Genomic DNA, 18,285 nt, shown 5'->3' with positions numbered 1-18,285 from the left:
GAATGCTCAAACTACCACACAATTGCACTCATCTCACACGCTAGTAAAGTAATGCTCAAAATTCTCCAAGCCAGGCTTCAGCAATACGTGAACCGTGAACTTCCAGATGTTCAAGCTGGTTTTAGAAAAGACAGAGGAACCAGAGATCAAATTGCGAACGTCCGCTGGATCATTGAAAAAGCAAGAGAGTTCCAGAAAAACATCTATTTCTGCTTTATTGACTAAAGCCTTTGACTGTGCAGATCACAATAAACTGTGAAAAATTCTGAAAGAGATGGGAATACCAGACCACATGACCTGCCTCTTGAGAAACCTGTATGCAGTTCAGGAAGCAACAGTTAGAACTGGACACGGAACAACAAACTGGTTCCCAATAGGAAAAGGAGTATGTCAAGGCTGTATATTGTCACCCTGCTTATTTAACTTATATGCAGAGTACATCATGAGAAACACTGGGCTGGAAGAAGCACAAGCTGGAATCAAGATTGCCGGGAGAAATATTAATAACCTCAGATATGCAGATGACACCACCCTTATGGCAGAAAGTGAAGAGGAACAAAAAAGCCTCTTGATGAAAGTGAAAGAGGAGAATGAAAAAGTTGGCTTAAAGTTTCACATTCAGAAAACTAAGATCATGGCATCTGGTCCCATCATTTCATGGGAAATAGATGGGGAGACAGTGCAAACAGTGTCAGACTTTAATTTTTTGGGCTCCAAAATCACTGCAGATGGTAACTGCAGCCATGAAATTAAAAGACGCTTACTCCTTGGAAGGAAAGTTATGACCAACCTAGAGAGCATATTAAAAAGCAGAGACATTACTTTGCCAACGAAGGTCTGTCTGGTCAAGGCTATGGTTTTTCCAGTGGTCATATATGGATGTGAGAGTTGGACTGTGAAGAAAACTGAGCGCTGAAAAATTGATGCTTTTGCACCATGGTGTTGGAGAAGACTCTTGAGAGTCCCTTGGACTGCAAGGAGATCTAACCAGTCCATCCTAAAGGAGATCAGTCCTGGGTGTTCATTGGAAGGACTGATGCTGAAGCTGAAACTCCAGTACCTTGGCCACCTCCTGCGAAGATTTGACTCACTGGAAAAGACTCTGATGCTAGGAGGGATTGGGGGCAGGAGGAGAAGGGGACGACAGAGGATGAGATGGCTGGATGGCATCACCAACTCGATGGACATGGGTTTGAGTAAACTCTGGGAGTTGGTGATGGACAGGGAGGCCTGGCGTGCTGCGATTCATGGGGTCGCAAAGAGTCGGACAGGACTGAGCTACTGAACTGAACTGAACTGATGGTGTTAAAGAATATTCTAATTTTATTCTTTTACATCTAGCTGTCCAGTTTTCCCAGCACCAGTTATTTGAGACTATCTTTTTCCCATTGTATATTGCTGCCTCCTTTTTCATAGATTAGGTGACCATAGGTGTATGGGTTTATCTCTTGGCTTTCTATCCTGTTCCACTGATCTATATTTCTGTTTTTGTGCTGGTACCATTCTGTCTTAATTACTGTAATTTGTAGTATAGTCTGAAACCAGAAAGCATGACTCCTCCAGCTCCGTTCTTTTTTCTCAAGATTATTTTGGCTATTTAGGGGCTTTTTGTGTTTCCAGAAATTTTTAAAAAATTATTTATTCTAGTTCTGTGAAAAATTCCAGTGGTAATTTGATAGGGATTATATTGAATCTGTAGATCACCTTGGGTAGTATAGTCATTTTAGCAGTATTGATTTTTCTAATCCAAGAACACAGTACGGCTTTCCACTTGTTTGTGTTGTCTTCAGTTTCTTTCATCAGAGTCTTAAAGTTTTTGGAGTTCAAGTCTTTTGCCTCCTTAGGTAAGTTTCTTCAGATGTATTTTATTCTTTCTGATGTGATGGTAAGTGGGATTTGCCATCTCCTTCATTTCTCTTTCTGATATTTTGTTGTTAGTGTATAGAAATGCTACAGATTTCAGTATACTAACTTTGTATCCTGGGAACTTACCAATGCGCTCTGGTAGTTTTCTGGTAGTGCCTTTAGGATTTTCTATGTATAGTATCATGTCATCTGCTAATGGGGACAGTTTTGCTTCTTTTCCAATTTGAATTCCTTTTATTTCTTTTTCTTATCTTATTTCTGTGTCTAGGACTTCCAAAACTATGTTGAATAAAAGTAGTGAGAATGGGTATCCTTGTCTTGTTCCCGTTCTTAGAGGAAAAGCTTTCAGTTCTCTACCTTTGAGTCTGATGTTAGCTGTAGGTTTGTCATATATGGCCTTTATTATGATGGGGTAGGTTTCCTCTATGCGTACTTTCTGAAGAGTTTTTTTAAAATTATAAATTGTATTGAATTTTGTCAAAAGCTTTTTCTGTATCTATTAAGATGATCATATGGTTTTTATTCTTCAATTTGTTAATGTAGTATATAACATTGATTTGCAGATATTGAAAAATTTTTGCATCCCAAGGGTAAATTCCACTTGATCTTGGTATATGGTCCTTTTAATGTATTATTGCACTCAGTTTGCTGGTATTTTTGGATAATTTTTGCATCTATATGTTCATTAGTGATATTGGCCTATAATTTTTTGTGTGATACTTTTGTCTTACTTTGGTATCTGGGTGATGGTGCCTCATAGAATGAGTTTGAAGGTATTCCTTTCTCTACACTTTTTGGGAACAGTTTCAGAATAATAAGTATTAACTCTTCTTTAAATGTATGGTAGAATTTGCCTGTGAAGCCATTTAGTCCTGAATGTTTGTTTATTGGGAGTTTTTAAGTTACTGATTCAATTTCAGTACTGGTGATTGGCTTGCTCATAGTTTTTATTTCTTCCTGATTCAGTGTTGGGAGATTGTACCTTTCTAAGAACGTGTCCATTTCTTCTATAATGCTCATTTCATTGGTGTATAGTTGCTTGTGGTAGATGCTTATGATCCTTTGTATTCTGATTGTATTAATGTGAGCGCTCTCCTTTTTTTCCTTGATAAATCTGGCTAAGGGCTTATAAATTTTGTTTATCTTTCCAAAGAACCAGCTTTTAGTTTTATTCATTTTTTCCTATATATTTTTTTGCATCTATTTTATTTAATTCTGCTCAGATCTTTATGATTTCTTTCCTTCTACTAACTTTGAGTTTTGTTTGTTCTTCTTTCTCTAGTTGCTTCAGTTGCAAGGTTGGGCTATTTATTTGAGATTTTTCATGTTCCCTGAGGTAAAGCTTTTACTGCTATCAACTTCCCTCTTAGAACGACTTTTGGTGCATCCCATAAGTGTTGGATCATCGTGTTTTCATTTCCATATATGATGGAATGTTATTCAGCCCTAAGAAAGAAGGAAATTCTGCTATTTGTGAATGGACCTTGCAGATACTTTAATAAGTGTAATAAATCAAACAGAGAAAGATAAATAGTGCATGGTATTCCTTATATGTGGAATTTAACCCCCAAAAGTCAAAATTATAGAAATAGAGAGTAAAAAGTGGGAACTGAGCACCGGGAATGGGGGAGATAGAGGTTAGTAAAAGCATACAAACTTTCAGCTATCAAGTGAATAATATCTAAGAATCTAATGTAAAAATGGTGACTATAGTTGATAATGATAGTTGTTCAGTCATGCCTGACTCCTTGAATCCCATGGACTGTAGCCTGCCAGGCTCCTCTGTCCATGGAATTTTTCAGGCAAGATTACTGGAGTGGGTTGCCATGTCCTTCTCCAATATTGATAACACTGTATTAAATAATTGAGATTTGCTAAGAATAAAACTTAAATATTCTCATCAAAAAAGAGATAAATATGTGAGGTGATAAATGTTTTAATTAACTAGATTAATTGATTATTAATTAAATAAGTGGGAATGAAATGAAAATGAAGACAGCAGAAATCCCATATATATATACATATGCACTGCCTTCAAATAGAGTCAAAAGAGATATTCTGTCCCTAAAGGATGGGATGCTGTGTTTTAAATTGCTATTAAGACAAGTTTATTCCCACTTCTCTACCTCCATAATACACCTTGGGAAACTATAGCTTAGTACCAGAGGAATTTTCTCACTTATCTCGCCTCTCATGATGTCCGTTCTATGCCAGGGAGATAGAATTGTTTAAAGGTATGCATCTATTACATTAAAAAAAAATGGGCAAACCCTGTAAACCAAGCAATTTCTTGTTCTGGTATAATCTGCCTTCAAGAAATGCTCACAACACATGCACAGGGCATTGCTTATAACAAGAGATTTAAATTTAAAAGTTATGGGGTATATTTACAGTAGCTCAATAGTTACAAAACTGTGAAATTATTTCTCCCAACTGAGAGAACTGGGGTAAGAATTTGGGTCCATGTTGTAGGAAATGAAGGTTAAGGGCTTCTCTAGGCCTTGGGTTCTAATTTTATTTTACTGTATTATGAAATCTTCTGCATCAAGGTCTAGAGTGCACTATTGAAATCTTATAGCACTATTCAGGCTTCAATTGCATGTCATATATAGAATTCTTAAGGTTCTCATTAGTTGAAGATTTGGGGGAAATTTTTCAACGTGACAATAAGTTTGGTGAGATACATTTACCAAAATATGATGGATTGTCCTCTTAGGCAAGAATTTAGGACAACAGAGAAAAGAATTTCTCTTTGTTTGTGAAACCTTGTCTAAGTTGTATTTAATTCTGGATACCACACTTGATCTGGGACACTTGGAGTGTATTTTCAAAACACCACGGTGGTGAAGGAATCTGAAACCACTTCAATAGAGGCAGAGAGTGAAAAAAAAATTCTGCCAGGGAAAGAGGAAAACATCCCAGTATTGTACAAAATGGTATTAACTCAATAGCTGGTACCTCTTATAGCCCTGTCCTTCACCATTGTGTCCCTTGCTCTTAAGTCGACAGCTGCGCACACAGTGGGTCCTCAATCGATGTTTGTTGAATAGTTACGTTATCATGTAATCTTGAGGGTATGATTGCCTGATCATATTTTAAATTAACTACTACATCTGAAGGAAGCATTACTGCAGTTCTTGGGGGACGCAGTGGCCGAATCCTGGCTCCCGCAGTGGCGCATCTAAGGGCATCTTCGGTCCCAGGGGGCCTTGCCAAGGATGACCTTTCTTTTTCTTGCCCTTTTCCTCCCTCCCATCTCCAGGCTGTAGATGACTCCGTGGTCACGAGGTCGCGACAGCCCGCGCCGTCGTGGAGACAGCAGGACGTGGAGAGAGAACTACATTTCCCAGCTGACTCTCGGGCGCGCGCCCCTGCTCCAGTGCGGGGGGCGATTGCAGCAGGCGCTCGCTCCCCGCCGAGCGCTCGTCGCCCGCCGGAGCCTCTGCCAGGGGATGAGGTGGGAGGCGCTAGAAACCACTTAGCTACAGCCAACCGCCCAATGCAGCACTCGCTCGCTACCCCCACCAGCGGAAGCGCCCGCGGAGCACAATGCAGCACTGAGGCAGCCCCGCGGCGGAGGCTGCAGCGCCTGGGTCGCCACAGCTCGGGTCGGGGCTGGGAGCGGGTGGCCCAGGCTAGCCCCGGGCGCGGGGCGCGGGGTGCGGGATCCGGCCGCGGCTGCCTGGGCATGAGGAGCTGAGCATCTCGGGCGAGGCGGGCGGACGGCAGCACCATGCAGGCGGCGGCGGCGACGGCTGTGTCCGTGCCCTTCTTGCTGCTCTGCACCCTGGGGACCTGTCCCCCGGCGCGCTGCGGCCGGGCAGGTAAGTTCGCCGTCCTCTGTGGCTTTGCAAAGTACCATTTCCCCGGCATCTTTGCAGCCCTCAAGCGCATGATAAAGGGGCATCCCCCATTTCCCGAGTTAGCGGGGAGATTTTTTTATTTAGAAGGGTGGTGAGAGTGAAGCAAAAATATATTGTGGGGGCGCGCGGATACGTTAGAAGCTTTAGGTCAAATGCTTGTTTTTCTTCGGAAGTAGAAGAGGAATGCGGAGGATGGGAGAGGGGGCTCTGCTTTTGGGCCCCGATCTTGGATGCTCTCAGATGAGCTGGTCCAAGGCTTTGCGTCTGGTGTCTCTGCGTCCTTCCCAGATGGGGTCTGGGAGGGAGGGGAGGTGGGATCTTCTCCGGAGAACCATCGGACCGCAGGATGGACGAGTGTCCGTCAGGGTCATTATTTTCGCCTTTTCTCCCTAATTCTTCCTTCCCCCCTTTCCTGCCTGGAGGAGACGCCCCGTTGACCGAGCTGGAGAGGAGGAACGAGAACCGCTTCCTGGAGCGCCAGAGCATCGTGCCACTCCGGCTCATCTACAGCTCGGGCGGAGAAGACGAAACTGGACACGACGCGCTGGACACGCGGGTGCGGGGCGACCCCAGCAGCGGGCAGGTGAGAGGCGCGGTCCAGGGGGTGGTCCTATGCGCGGCCCGGCCCACTCCGACCCTGCGTTTGCTCTCGGTTGCCCTGGAGATGCAGTGTCTTGGGTGAAAGCAGCGCAATTCTCTTGCGAGTCATATATGGCGCTCCCTGTGCAAAAGAAAGAAGAGAAGGCGGACAAGACCCCCAAAGAGTCACAGGCCAGGGGCTTTGCTCTAGAGGTGTTTGTGCGGGATGCCTCCCTGTGAGCGGCAACCTGAGTGAAGGGGCGGAGACCCTCTCACCGCTGCCAAGCAAAAGCCATGTGTAGGCAAGAAGGCATACAATATTTGAGCAGGATTTACATCATCATTGTTGTTGTTGTGGTTGTTGTTGTTGTTTTAATTCTCAGAGAGAAGGCTTTGTGTGATTTTAGCCAAGATTTGTACTGTAGGAAAATAGGAAAAACAAGCGTAGACATCCCTGCTTAAACTTAAAACTTAAAATTAAGCTCAACTACAAGGTTCTGAGCTCACTCAATTTGTGGACATCGGAGATGGACCCATTCAACTCCACCTTTCAAAAAAGACATCCCCTTCTCCCCTTTATTGATAGCAGTTCTCTTGATGTAATTAGGGCAGTGTGGCTTTGGGGGCATTTATAAAATAAAATAAAAACCTAACTACCGTTTACCATATTTAGGTCAATATCACACATTCAAAGATATGCTTGAAAATTCTTTTTTGAACTTACTGTTTAAGTAAATATTTTGGGGCTCTGTAAGCATTTTTTAAATTTACATATATCGACCTGGCAACCAGTTCATCCACCTGTAAGTACATATTCAGATAGAACATGTTCATGTAGTTGAGAATTTTGCACACTTCACTAAAGTACACTGAATATTTTTACATGTCTAAATATATTCTTAATATTTTAAGATGTGTCTTGATGTGATAATCATAGTAATTTATTATAAGTGTAAAATATGTAAACATAGAAAAATACTCCTTATTTGTAGCCAAGTACTTAATTTTGTTAAAATGTTAACATGATAGAAATTAAAGTGCTATAGTAATATCCATCAATTAGATTATTATAATAGAAAATTTAATATGTCAAGTTTTAGTGAAGGATCCCATCATTTGAACTGGTGTTTGGTAAACACCATTTCCATTATGGGGATTCCCTGGTGGCTTGGATGGTAAAGCATCTGTCTGCAATGCTGGAGACCTGGGTTTGATCCCTGGGTTAGGAAAGGAAGATCCCTTGGAGCAGGAAATAGCAACCCACTCCAGTACTCTTGCCTGGAAAACCCCATGGACAGAGGAGCCTGGTAGGCTACAGTCCATGGGGTCACAAAGTGTCGGACATGACTGAGCACCAAAGTTTTCCATTATAATTTGCTTCCATAGTAAACCTGAAGAAGCATCAGACACTGTTAGAATTACTTCTGTAGAGGAATATTCTCACACTCATTTGCAACTTTTATTACAAAAAATTTCGAACACACATACACAAAAGTAGACAGACTACTATCATGAACTCTGAGCTTTAGCAATTAGCAACTCATAGCCAATCTCATTTTATATACATCCTATTTTCTTTTCCTTTCTGTATTATTTTGAAACATTTCATAAAAAAATTTAACTATGCACCTCTAAAAGACTAGGATTTTTTAGAAAATGTAATCATGATACTATCATAGCTAATATATATTAAATATGTCTATGTATTATATATAAATATATAAAATAGACATATAAATATTATATATATTTAAGTTAGTTTGAACCAGGATCCAGATAATGTTTATAAACTGCAATTCATTTTTTTAAAGCCTCTTTAATGCATGATTTCCCTCATCCTTTTTCTTTCTTTCTTCCATACAATTGAGTCATTGAAGATATGGGGTCTCTCATCCAGTAGAGTCTTCCACAAGCCAAATTTTTGCTGATATAGACATTGCTTTAAAACAAATCACGGTGCTTTAAAACAAATCAGAGAGGAAGAAAGTAGAGATGGAGAAAAAGAAAACTGCAGGATTGAACCCGGAGACTCCTGGAGCCTCTGCCTCATGCTGGTGATGTCTTTAGGTACCCTCTCCCCTTCTCTGTGTCAGTGAAAGACTGCTATTCTTGGACAACAGGCCAGCCCTCCTTTTTCTTCCCATTTCTGGAATACCACTTTTGTGGGGTTTTTTTTTAGTTCATAGATCTCTCCACTTGGGGCAGAAGGTACTTGGGCCTGTGCAGCTTTTATGTCCTACAAGGATAAACCTCACCTTTGAGTAGAATGACCATGACCACCAAATGCCCTCACTTTTGGAGAGGTGTGAACGAATTGGTAGGATTTAGCTTAAACAACAGGAGAAGGCAATGGCAACCCACTCCAGTACTCTTGCCTGGAAAATCCCATGGACAGAGGAGCCTGGTAGGCTGCAGTTCATGGGGTTGCGAAGAGTTGGACACGACTGAGCGACTTCACTTTCACTTTTCACTTTCATGCATTGGAGAAGGAAATGGCAACCCACTCCAGTGTTCTTGCCTGGAGAATCCCAGGGACGGGGGAGCCTGGTGGGCTGCCGTCTATTGGGTCTCACAGAGTTGGACACGACTGAAGTGACTTAGCAGCAGCAGCAGCAGCTTAAACAACAGCATGAGTAATTTATTCATTCAAGTCAGAAATGAAAGTGAAGGTGCTGTCTTGTCATCAAAGTAATTATGACAGGCAGTTATCTCCATGCCGGCACCTGGTGAGATACACATAGTGCATGTGTTTGGGTGCTGGGTCTCCGGGGAGCTACAGCAGTTTATTGTGTTCCTCAGCTCCAGTTAGTGATCACTGACTAGTAGGGCTGAATCTGGCAGAGTTGCAAAGACTTAGTTGCCATATGCCAACACTTGTTCCAGTTAGGAAACTAAGGAGTGGTCCTGCAATGTGTCATTTCTTATTTCATTGAGAACTGTTCATTGAATCCAAAAACATAAGTTAATTATGTTTGGACCTTGTTATTTCTTTGGTGATTAAATGGATGTAATTTATACTCATAAGTATGTTTAGCAGCTTCCTTTCTAATAATAAAATTAGGATGCTTTCTGTCAGCTTACAGAGGTATATACTGATTTGTTTATTTAAAAGACATTTATATACTTGAGTTCATGCTGTATACCATTTTTTTTTTTTGTAAGACCCTGGGGATTTAGAGGTAAAAGGACTCAGTTCTAGCCTTTAAGGAGTTTACAGACAAGTAGGAAGATGAATGAATAGATAGGTAGTTACACTATGTCCTTGTGTGTGATTTTCTGGAGGTGATCACAGAGAGATGTGGAAACAGAGAAGACAGTGCTTAACCTAGCTGAGCAGTCAGGGTGGGCTCTCAAGGGGAGGCACCATCCGAACTGTGTTTTGAGGGTTGGTAAGAACTCACCAAATTATAGGGAATGGGTGGTCATATCGAACAAAGGGTCAGCAGGTACATGGACATGTGAAATTAGATTCATTTTTGACTGCAAATAGTTAAGATTTAAGGGACAGAAGAAACAAACCAGAAAATAGATCCTTCAGTACTTCCATGACTTGCTGAGGAATTTGGGCTTCTCCTGAAGGCAGTTCAAGGATTTCAGTAAGTAGAGTTATCGACCTACATATAGGTAACCTGCTAGAGTTACTATAGGCAACCTACTAGAGTTACCTATACTATCATGTTGTTATGGTGTAACGCTAATTGTTAGAAATGAATAATGTTAATTTCAAAGGCTGAGTGAATGTGGTTGTTCACTTTAATTCATTGTTCAATGCCAATTCACATACTCATTAAGCTTCATAAGAACTTAGTTACTAAGTATACTTAGCTGCTTAGTATAAATGAGTTAATATTTATGTAGCACTCAGAACAGTTCTGCATGTTCTATAAGCACTATATGAGTTTTGTTAAATAACATTAACTCGCTTAGGCTGCTTGAGTACTATTTAGAAATTTTATGACATCACTTTAATGCAAAATGGTGCCCTAATTACCAGAATTTAACACTTTCCCAGAAGTAAGTTACAAATTACTCAAGTTTACATAACTAAGTGGAATCTTAATGATTATAAAGATGAAAGAAATCTTATAGGTCATCTAACCTAATTGAAGACTCACTTCTTACCTGGTAAGATAGAGTCATTGATCTAGAGTAAGGAAACCAGAAATGTTTTACTTAATGTTTGAGAACGCTCACAAGAACTATGATGGTATAAAGCACCTTAATTTTACTTTTACTGTGTCCTTACTTCAGTTTCCATCCCAAAATTGAACTGCACATTTTAAATTTTTGGAAAATTTAGTTCTGTGGAAATACTGGAAATTTGATAGTTGTGAAATAATTAATTCTGTTGGTAAAAGTCCATATCTGTATGTCCAGTTGCTTGAATGTATACTTTTATTTTCATCCTGAATCAGATGACTGACCCAAACTGAAAGCTTATTGTGCCACGAAGTTCTAGAAATGGTAGTCAAAGGAATTGTATTTGACTGTGGGTAACCTTGCTCTCCTCAAGATTGTCTTCCTGATCTGAAGTAGTTTCAGTTCTGTAAAAGACCACACAGAACTAGATTATTCAAAGTATACAGTCTTTCTTTCATCTGGGTTGAAATTACTTGTGCTGAAAAAATTGTATGTTGCAGATAATAGGATAAAATATATTTTAACAGAACTTATACCCATATAGACAAGGTATCACCTACGGAGTCCTGCTATTGGTTTGAAACGTATGATCACGTAATTGCTATTATAAAGAGCAAGCACCTTCCTGGTTACTCTTTTTTTTCTTTTTGTTTTGGCAAGCCAAGCATGACAGATTTAGCGTAGCATCAAAGATAGGTTGTTTGGTGGTTTGTTTTGCTGTGTGGCCACCCCATACATTTTCAGTAATTTGTTTGGCAACAGTAATTGCTTTTGCTACGAGTAGCAGAATTTCTTTTTATCAGAAGTCTTTGTCAGTGAATAGACAGGCTACTTGTTTTCTATCTCATTCCCTGGAAAGGGTTTGTAAGCCTCTCAAGTGGTCAAGTGTCGAGAACATAGACCTACCATTTATTATAGTTTTGATAATCAGTAATGAATGGAGAAATGCAGGATGGACACAGGATGGCAAGAGATAGCTGTGCACTGTTTTTATGAACATAATTATCTATATGCCTAAGCATGCATGAGCTGCACCAGAAATTGGGTTGTTTCACTTGGGAACACTGCGTCAGTGTGACCGTCCATTGTCTGCCGTACTGCTTTCCTGGATAAAAAGGGCTCCTAGGAATTACAGCTTTAGAAATATTTTGCAAGTATAGGACAAACTTCTCTTTTTCCCCTTAATGTGCATTTGTTAAACCTAAATAGCTCAATATTGATAAAACTGTGCAACCAGTCAAAAATTGGTTCCACTGTGATAAACAGGAAGGAGTCATTTTTATTTTCCCACCAACCTTCTCTTACAATTACATAATTAAAAGAAAATAAAGTTTAAAATTGTAGGAGTATTCTTACATCTTGTTTTCAGTCTATGAGATCCCAATTTGTATTTATTTCTTTTGGGAATCTTTGAAATTCTGCCCAGTGGTTTTACCGTGTACAAAAGAATGTTGTCTTTCATCACTTCTTTACAGTTACACATGGAAAACTGTGACCAACTCTTACGAGCTTATGGGGTGATAAAAATTGTCCTTAAGTTTTATTTGCTTTATCTTATTTTAATGAATGCCAAGTGTTCTGTCATTTTTAATGATGAAAGCCTCTTCTAAAAGTACATGGAGGAAGGCCTGCTTTCTTGTCACATAGGGTTAGTAGTACTCTTTAACTCCAGTGGGGTCCAGATATTGCCACATCCACCATTAAGGATTATGGATAAACCCCAAAGGGAAAAAGATATTATTAAATAGTGTGGGAGGACGCAAGAAAAGGAAAACACCTTGAGATGAATGGCAAGAAGGAGGAAGGAAAGAGAAATCAGGAAGAGATAAATACTTATACGGTGTTGTCATGTTACAGAATACACTAAAATATTTAATAATATTTACTAAACAATAATGTATGTGGCTACTTTTTATGTGCCAAACAGTTTTCTGAGTACTTGTGACCTATACAACTCATTGCATCCTCACAAGAGTCATGTGACAGGTAATTTTTAACTGCAAAATTACAAAGCTGGTAGATAGTTGAGAGGGTTTTTGAATGCAGTCTCTTCAGTTCCACTGCACTGCCTGTGTGCTGAAGCACTGTGCTAAACTGGCCTTTGTACAGGAGGTCATCAACATTTCCTTAGATATCATTCAGTGGTGCTGGGATCAGTGATTCTTACATCCATTCCCCTGGAGCTATATATTTCTTGCAGCACTTGAAAATGTCTTTAAAAAGTTGTATAGTAGTGAAGAAACTTGCAGAAAATAGTAGAAACGATTCATTTCTACTACCTTGAGAATGGGAATGGAATATATAAAGATATTTAACATTTAAAAGGTGAACAACACCTCTCAAAGGATGTGTGTTTTGTTTTCAAACTGGATGTGCACATTGATCTAATCTTTCTTTGTAAATCAAAGATTTCAGTATCCAATCGTCAATACCAAAATTATATATGCTCTTTTATGGTCTAAGCTTTATAAAGCAGAAATGAAATGCTCAATAGAAATCCATATTTGTGTGTACTTTTTCAAATGAAAAGATTTAAAATATCTTTCGTGTCTTCATAGAACAAATAGCTCCAGAGTCCCAAATGTCAAAGCATTCAGCTCAAAGAGATACATAATCAATAATAACCAAAATGATAGCTTCTGTGAACATCTAGCTGGATATGTTCACTTAGGTAATAAAAGCATTAGAAAGCAAATACTGAGGGAAAGAATTGAAAAATAAGAATTAATATTTACTATTTATGTCAGGCACTGTGCTGAGTGATTTACAAGTGTTATCTCTCATTATGAGGTAGGCATGATTATACCCATTTTATAGATGAGGAAACTGAGGCTTAAGGAAGCTAATTAATCAGCCCAAGTTTATACAACTGATAAGTAGTAGAACTGGGTTAAGAATTCTCAAAGAAAATGTTAGAGATTAACATAAAATAACCCTTTTGTAATCTTTGCTTCTTATTTAATATGTGGTTACCCATTTATCTACCAGTTGGAACAAATGTAACATTTCTTGAAAACTCTTGACCTGATCTCCTGTCTACCTGATCTCCTACCCTATCCTGATCTCCTCCCTGTCTAACTTCATTTAGGGGTGACTTGATGTCACGTTTAGGACTTGTTACAGGTTTTCATTTCTAGAAATGGTTACGATTTCTACTTCTACCTCAGATTTTTTTTTTTTTTAACATTTAAAACATTTATTTATTTTTACCATGTTGTGAGGCACAGGATCCTAGTTCCCAACCAGAGATTGAATCCATTCCCCTTGCAGTGGAAGCTTGGAATCCCAACCATTGGACCACTAGGGAAATCCTACCTCAGATATTCTTTTAACCATAAGGAAATATCTGCATGTGCATCTGAATAGCAGCAGAGAACATCTGCACTCTGAGTACTTGTTGGAGTTTTATCTGTCAGAAATTCATGTAACAGAAGCTATTTATGGAGAATTATCATCTGTTCTTTTGTAGGGCACTGGCCTCACCTCCAGAGATTCTAGGGTGGGAGTTTGTTTTTTTTTTTTTTGAAGTCTCGAGGGGATTCCAGTTTGCACCCAGGGCCGAGGAGCTCTTTGTATCCTCAAGATTTAAGTTATTTTTTCATAAATCTCTTTGGATTTCAGTTAATCACAAGGGAGCTTGGTATTTGAATTGGTATCAGCAGGAGATCTGAGTTCAATCCCTGGGTCGGGAAGATCCCCTGGAGAAGGGAATGGCAATCTACTCCAGTGTTCTTGCTTGCAGAATTCCATGGACAGAGGAGCCTGGTGGGCTACAATCCATGGGTTGCAAAGAATTGGACATTACTGAGCAGCTTACACTTTCTCGTCACTCCCCTGACTACTTCAGTTTCCCGGCCTTTTCTAAAGGATAATTTGAAGGAATCTTGTAAGAAATATTCCTGCAAAACCAGTTACATGATTTCATTGAAATCGTGGAGAACATTAGCATGGTTTCTCATCAGGACCAAGAGGAGAGATTTGTCTTATACTTTTGTTTCCTTCCTTAATGTGGATGCCAAAAGTTTCCAGGAGAGTTGTGCTCTCTTCTAGAGGAGAAATCTTAGCATGAGTTTTCATAGTAGCTTCATTCCTAGTTCATTGTCCTGTTCCTGCTCATCATCCCCATTTCAACGAAAAAGTCTTCTGAAATCCTCTTGACTCATGGTTACTTATTAATCTGGGAATTCATATCTGTGCACATTTTCAAGTGCATGTTAGATTTAGATTGAAGTAAATATTAGGCTTTAAAAATGTGATCTCAAGAGGTTTCATTTGTTCACTTTTTAAAAGTAGCCCTATTCCACTCCCCTCCTTGTCACCAGTACTCTTCTTTCCTTCCTAGCACTTGACATTCCTTTTAACAACTGACTTGTTTATTGTCTTTCTTTCACTATGCCATCATCAAACTGTAAAAGACAAGAATAGTGATCTTGTCTGTTTGGTCACCACACATCTTCACTGCCTAGAGCAGTGACTGGCACAGAGTTGATGCTTAATAAATATTTATTGAATTAGTGAGTTTTATTTCTCCCCTGGTTTTCTTATCCACTTGAAATTTTTTTCTTGTAATTATCCACATAAAACAAGCTGAACTCTTTTTTGGAATACAGTTGTGTTCCAAATGAATAAATGCATGAATAATTTTTTGTGTTTTCAAATATTGAATGTACAGCTCCTTTGATAGTTATAACTATTTGACACAGAAACGGAGTATAAAATGCTATATTTCAAAAAATATGAAGACATCATATAGAAAAACTGATTTTAAAGTTATAGGTGTCCTTCTTCATTTTACCTTTTGAGTTGCTTTTAAGACAGAAATCTGTTTTCCCCAGAGCAGACTATTATATATAAATTTATTTTGAAAATAAAATTTAAAATGTAGTACTATGATCCAGAAATATCAGCTGTTCTAAAGCTGGACAGAGAAGGAGAAAGTTTAATCCCTCTTTCCCTCTGCCCCACCCTGTCTCACGATCTATTTGTTGTTTGTATTGAAGGGATATTTCAGAATTATATTCATCTGTAAGGGTCCGTGCTTAGTCGCTCAGTCATGTCCAACTATTTGTGACGCTATGGACTGTAGCCCACCAGGCTCCTCTGCCCATGGGATTTTTCAGGCAAGAATACTGGAGTGGGTTTCCATTACCTTCAACATTTTTTTTCTCCTTTCTAAAAATTAATTTTTTATCAGGAGATTTTAGCAGTTAGCAATAGTTGCCTCTTTGCTGCATTTTTTCTTTTGTCGTGAGTAAAAGAACATTAGATGACTCTTTGAAGATGGGAAATCAATGATGCTTTCATGAAACTTGGCCTCAAGAGCTCACATTTTACAAGTCGTTTTAAAATTTTCTACATAAGTTCCATATATATGCGTTAGTATACTGTACGTGAGACAAGTGCTCAGGGCTGGTGCACTGGGAAGACCCCGAGGGATGGGATGGGGAGAGAGGCGGGAGGGGGGATCGGGATTGGGAACACATGTAAATCCATGGCTGATTCATGTCAACGTATGGCAAAAACCACTACAATATTGTAACGTAATTAGCCTCCAACTAATAAAAATAAATGAAAAAAAAATTCTATGTAAGGAAGTAGAATGGGTGGACAGTTCTTTTCAACCACTTATTCTGACTGGCATGGACTTATGTCTCTAGCTTTCCCTTCTGGTTGGTCAATTTCTATTCTTATATACTTTTTTTTTTTTTAGTTTGCCTTTTAAGCAGGCTTGTTTGTGAGAAATTGAGGTCAGGATGTTAGTATCAGGCTAGTACACACCAATTGCTACACCTGGTCAGAGCTTAAGCTCTGGGATCAATGGTTTCTCTTTCTTTGGATTAGATTAGCCAGATACTGCAGAGGGAAATGCCACTTCACAGACCTGATGTCCATGAATTCCCTCATGGGTTTTTAGTGCCTTTGGAATATCCTATGAGGAGTCTGGCTTAGAACCTACCTATGGATCCATAGCAGTCAAGGTTATGCGGGGCAGTAGCGATCTAGGAGAGGCTAGAGTAAGAGAAGTTGGCAGAAGAGTGATCTTGAGAGATCAGAATGTGGACAGGAAGAGACTGTGGGTATAAGGATGGTGGAAGGTGAGATTCAGGAAAATTAAAAATATCAGATCTAGAGAGAAGATACTGGGTCCACTGTGTCAGCTCAGTCCAGCATCCTCCTGGCTCAACTAGAGAAAGAGACCTGCAGGAGTCTGAAGCACTTTTTAAGGTTTTAATCTTAGCCCACAAGGTTTCAGTGGTTGGCTCCACTCATGTTTTAAAAGAGAACCTTGTGTTTTTTAGGCAGACTTGCTCTGATGACCCCTGGGATTGTTTCCATGCCCCCGTGAGCATGTTTGGTTCAGGGGGAAGAGCTACTTTCTCCTCTTCCCTCTTCTTCCCCCTTCACTCCTCTCCCCGCCCCTTCCTCCTCTTCTCTTCCCCATTAATGTAATTCAGACTGCAGACTGTGCCTCTCCTGGGTCAGAGATGATACTTACATAAAGATTGATTTCCTAACTCATGTAAGAGTTGATGCTCTGAAAAATCATATTTAGTTTGTACGAAAGGAGCAATGGGCTTATTTTACATACACTTGTAATGTGTTCAAAATGTATGTTAATAATAGAAGAATCTTGTTAGTGGAAGTTTGGAAAATTTGTTCTTCTTGAGATGGATAATTTTGGTGTCAGTCTCCATTTTTTATAAATACTGGGTCATTTTCACGATTAGTTTGGTATCACCTGCAGTTTAGTAATAGTTTAGGAATACTTTGATGTGCTTTTGAAGAAAACTTTAAGAAAGTGTTTAATAAGAAGAATGGGAAGTTGTTTGTTTTCTTTTTTTACAGATGCATTTACAAATTTACCATTGTGCTAAATAATCAAGCCATTTCTTAGGAAGAGTTTTATTGACTATGACAGAAACTGAAACATCATTGAAGACCATGGAAGTTTTGTTTCAGGATCACAAAATTGTTCTTACATTTTAGGATCTTATACAGCTTGGTTAGCTATAAATAGTACATTCCTATTTTTCAAACTGATTTACTCATAAAAGTACCTGAAAGCTTATACAGATATTGATTGATAAGAAGGTGGGCGAAATTCAAGTTGTATTCATTGCTGTCACCAAAGTTGAAGCCATTTCTGACTGGATGAGTGACTAGAGATGAGGGTATTTCAAGCCATGGTGTATAGTTAACTTTGCTGGTTCTCAGTGTCCTCCAGAGTGGAAAAAAGAGAAAAATATTGTTCCTGCAATACTGTGATTTTTCATTTCATTTAGTTTCTGAGGTAAGTTTAGCATGATAGCCTTAGAGTTCTTACTGATCTTGCATGGACAGTATTCTCTCATAATTAATGATGGGATAGTACTAGTCATTCAGACTTAACCAACTTAATGAAATCTACTTGAGGTCATTGATTAATGTGTTGTCTAGGATGTTATTTTAAGTGTTCTGATAATGAAATCATGAAGTTTGCAGTTGTCCTTGGGTGATAGGATAAGAATTATTTCAATTTAATTGTAGGAAAAACATGGTGTTAAGCCATGCATGCTCATCTTCATTTTTATTTCTTCCCAGTGTTGAGCTCAGAGCCTTGTAGGTAGCAAGTGCTGAACAGGCAAATTAGAACTGGATTTATTGCCATGAAGTAGAGAGTCTATTCCTTTCTTATGCCTCCAGACCCTGTTGTTACAGTAGGTTTTCCCTGGTCAATTTTTTCTTTCCTTTCCCCTCATTTTTTTCTTTTCTCAGCTCTCGGTGCAGGCTCATCACATCCCCACTGCCTCTTTGCATTTGTCATCTTTCTGTGAACATGATCTTGCTCTGTTCACTT

The 18,285-nt window shown here is 39.2% G+C and overlaps 1 protein-coding gene across 12 annotated transcripts in view; it reads left to right on the top strand.

Annotated features, from left to right (window-relative positions):
- Positions 1–5,263: 5,263 nt before the first annotated feature.
- Positions 5,264–18,285, top strand: part of ADAM22 (ADAM metallopeptidase domain 22) — a 226,019-nt gene continuing 212,997 nt past the window's right edge. For 5 of the 12 annotated variants that reach the window (XM_070467464.1, XM_070467465.1, XM_070467453.1 and 2 more), the window contains exons 1-2: positions 5,266–5,690; positions 6,152–6,312. In XM_070467464.1, coding sequence (XP_070323565.1) covers positions 5,600–5,690; positions 6,152–6,312 — 252 coding nt within the window. In that variant the 5' untranslated portion in view covers positions 5,266–5,599. Of the gene's footprint in view, positions 5,691–6,151; positions 6,313–18,285 lie in introns of all 12 variants that reach the window. The other 7 variants (XM_070467450.1, XM_070467442.1, XM_070467469.1 and 4 more) reach the window with 3 other exon arrangements.

Source organism: Odocoileus virginianus, chromosome 1 (genome assembly GCF_023699985.2).
Source record: "Odocoileus virginianus isolate 20LAN1187 ecotype Illinois chromosome 1, Ovbor_1.2, whole genome shotgun sequence".
In the NCBI taxonomy this organism is placed as follows: Eukaryota; Metazoa; Chordata; class Mammalia; order Artiodactyla; family Cervidae; genus Odocoileus; species Odocoileus virginianus.
Note: the sequence above shows the minus strand (reverse complement) of the source record. Positions and strands in the feature narration are given on the sequence as shown.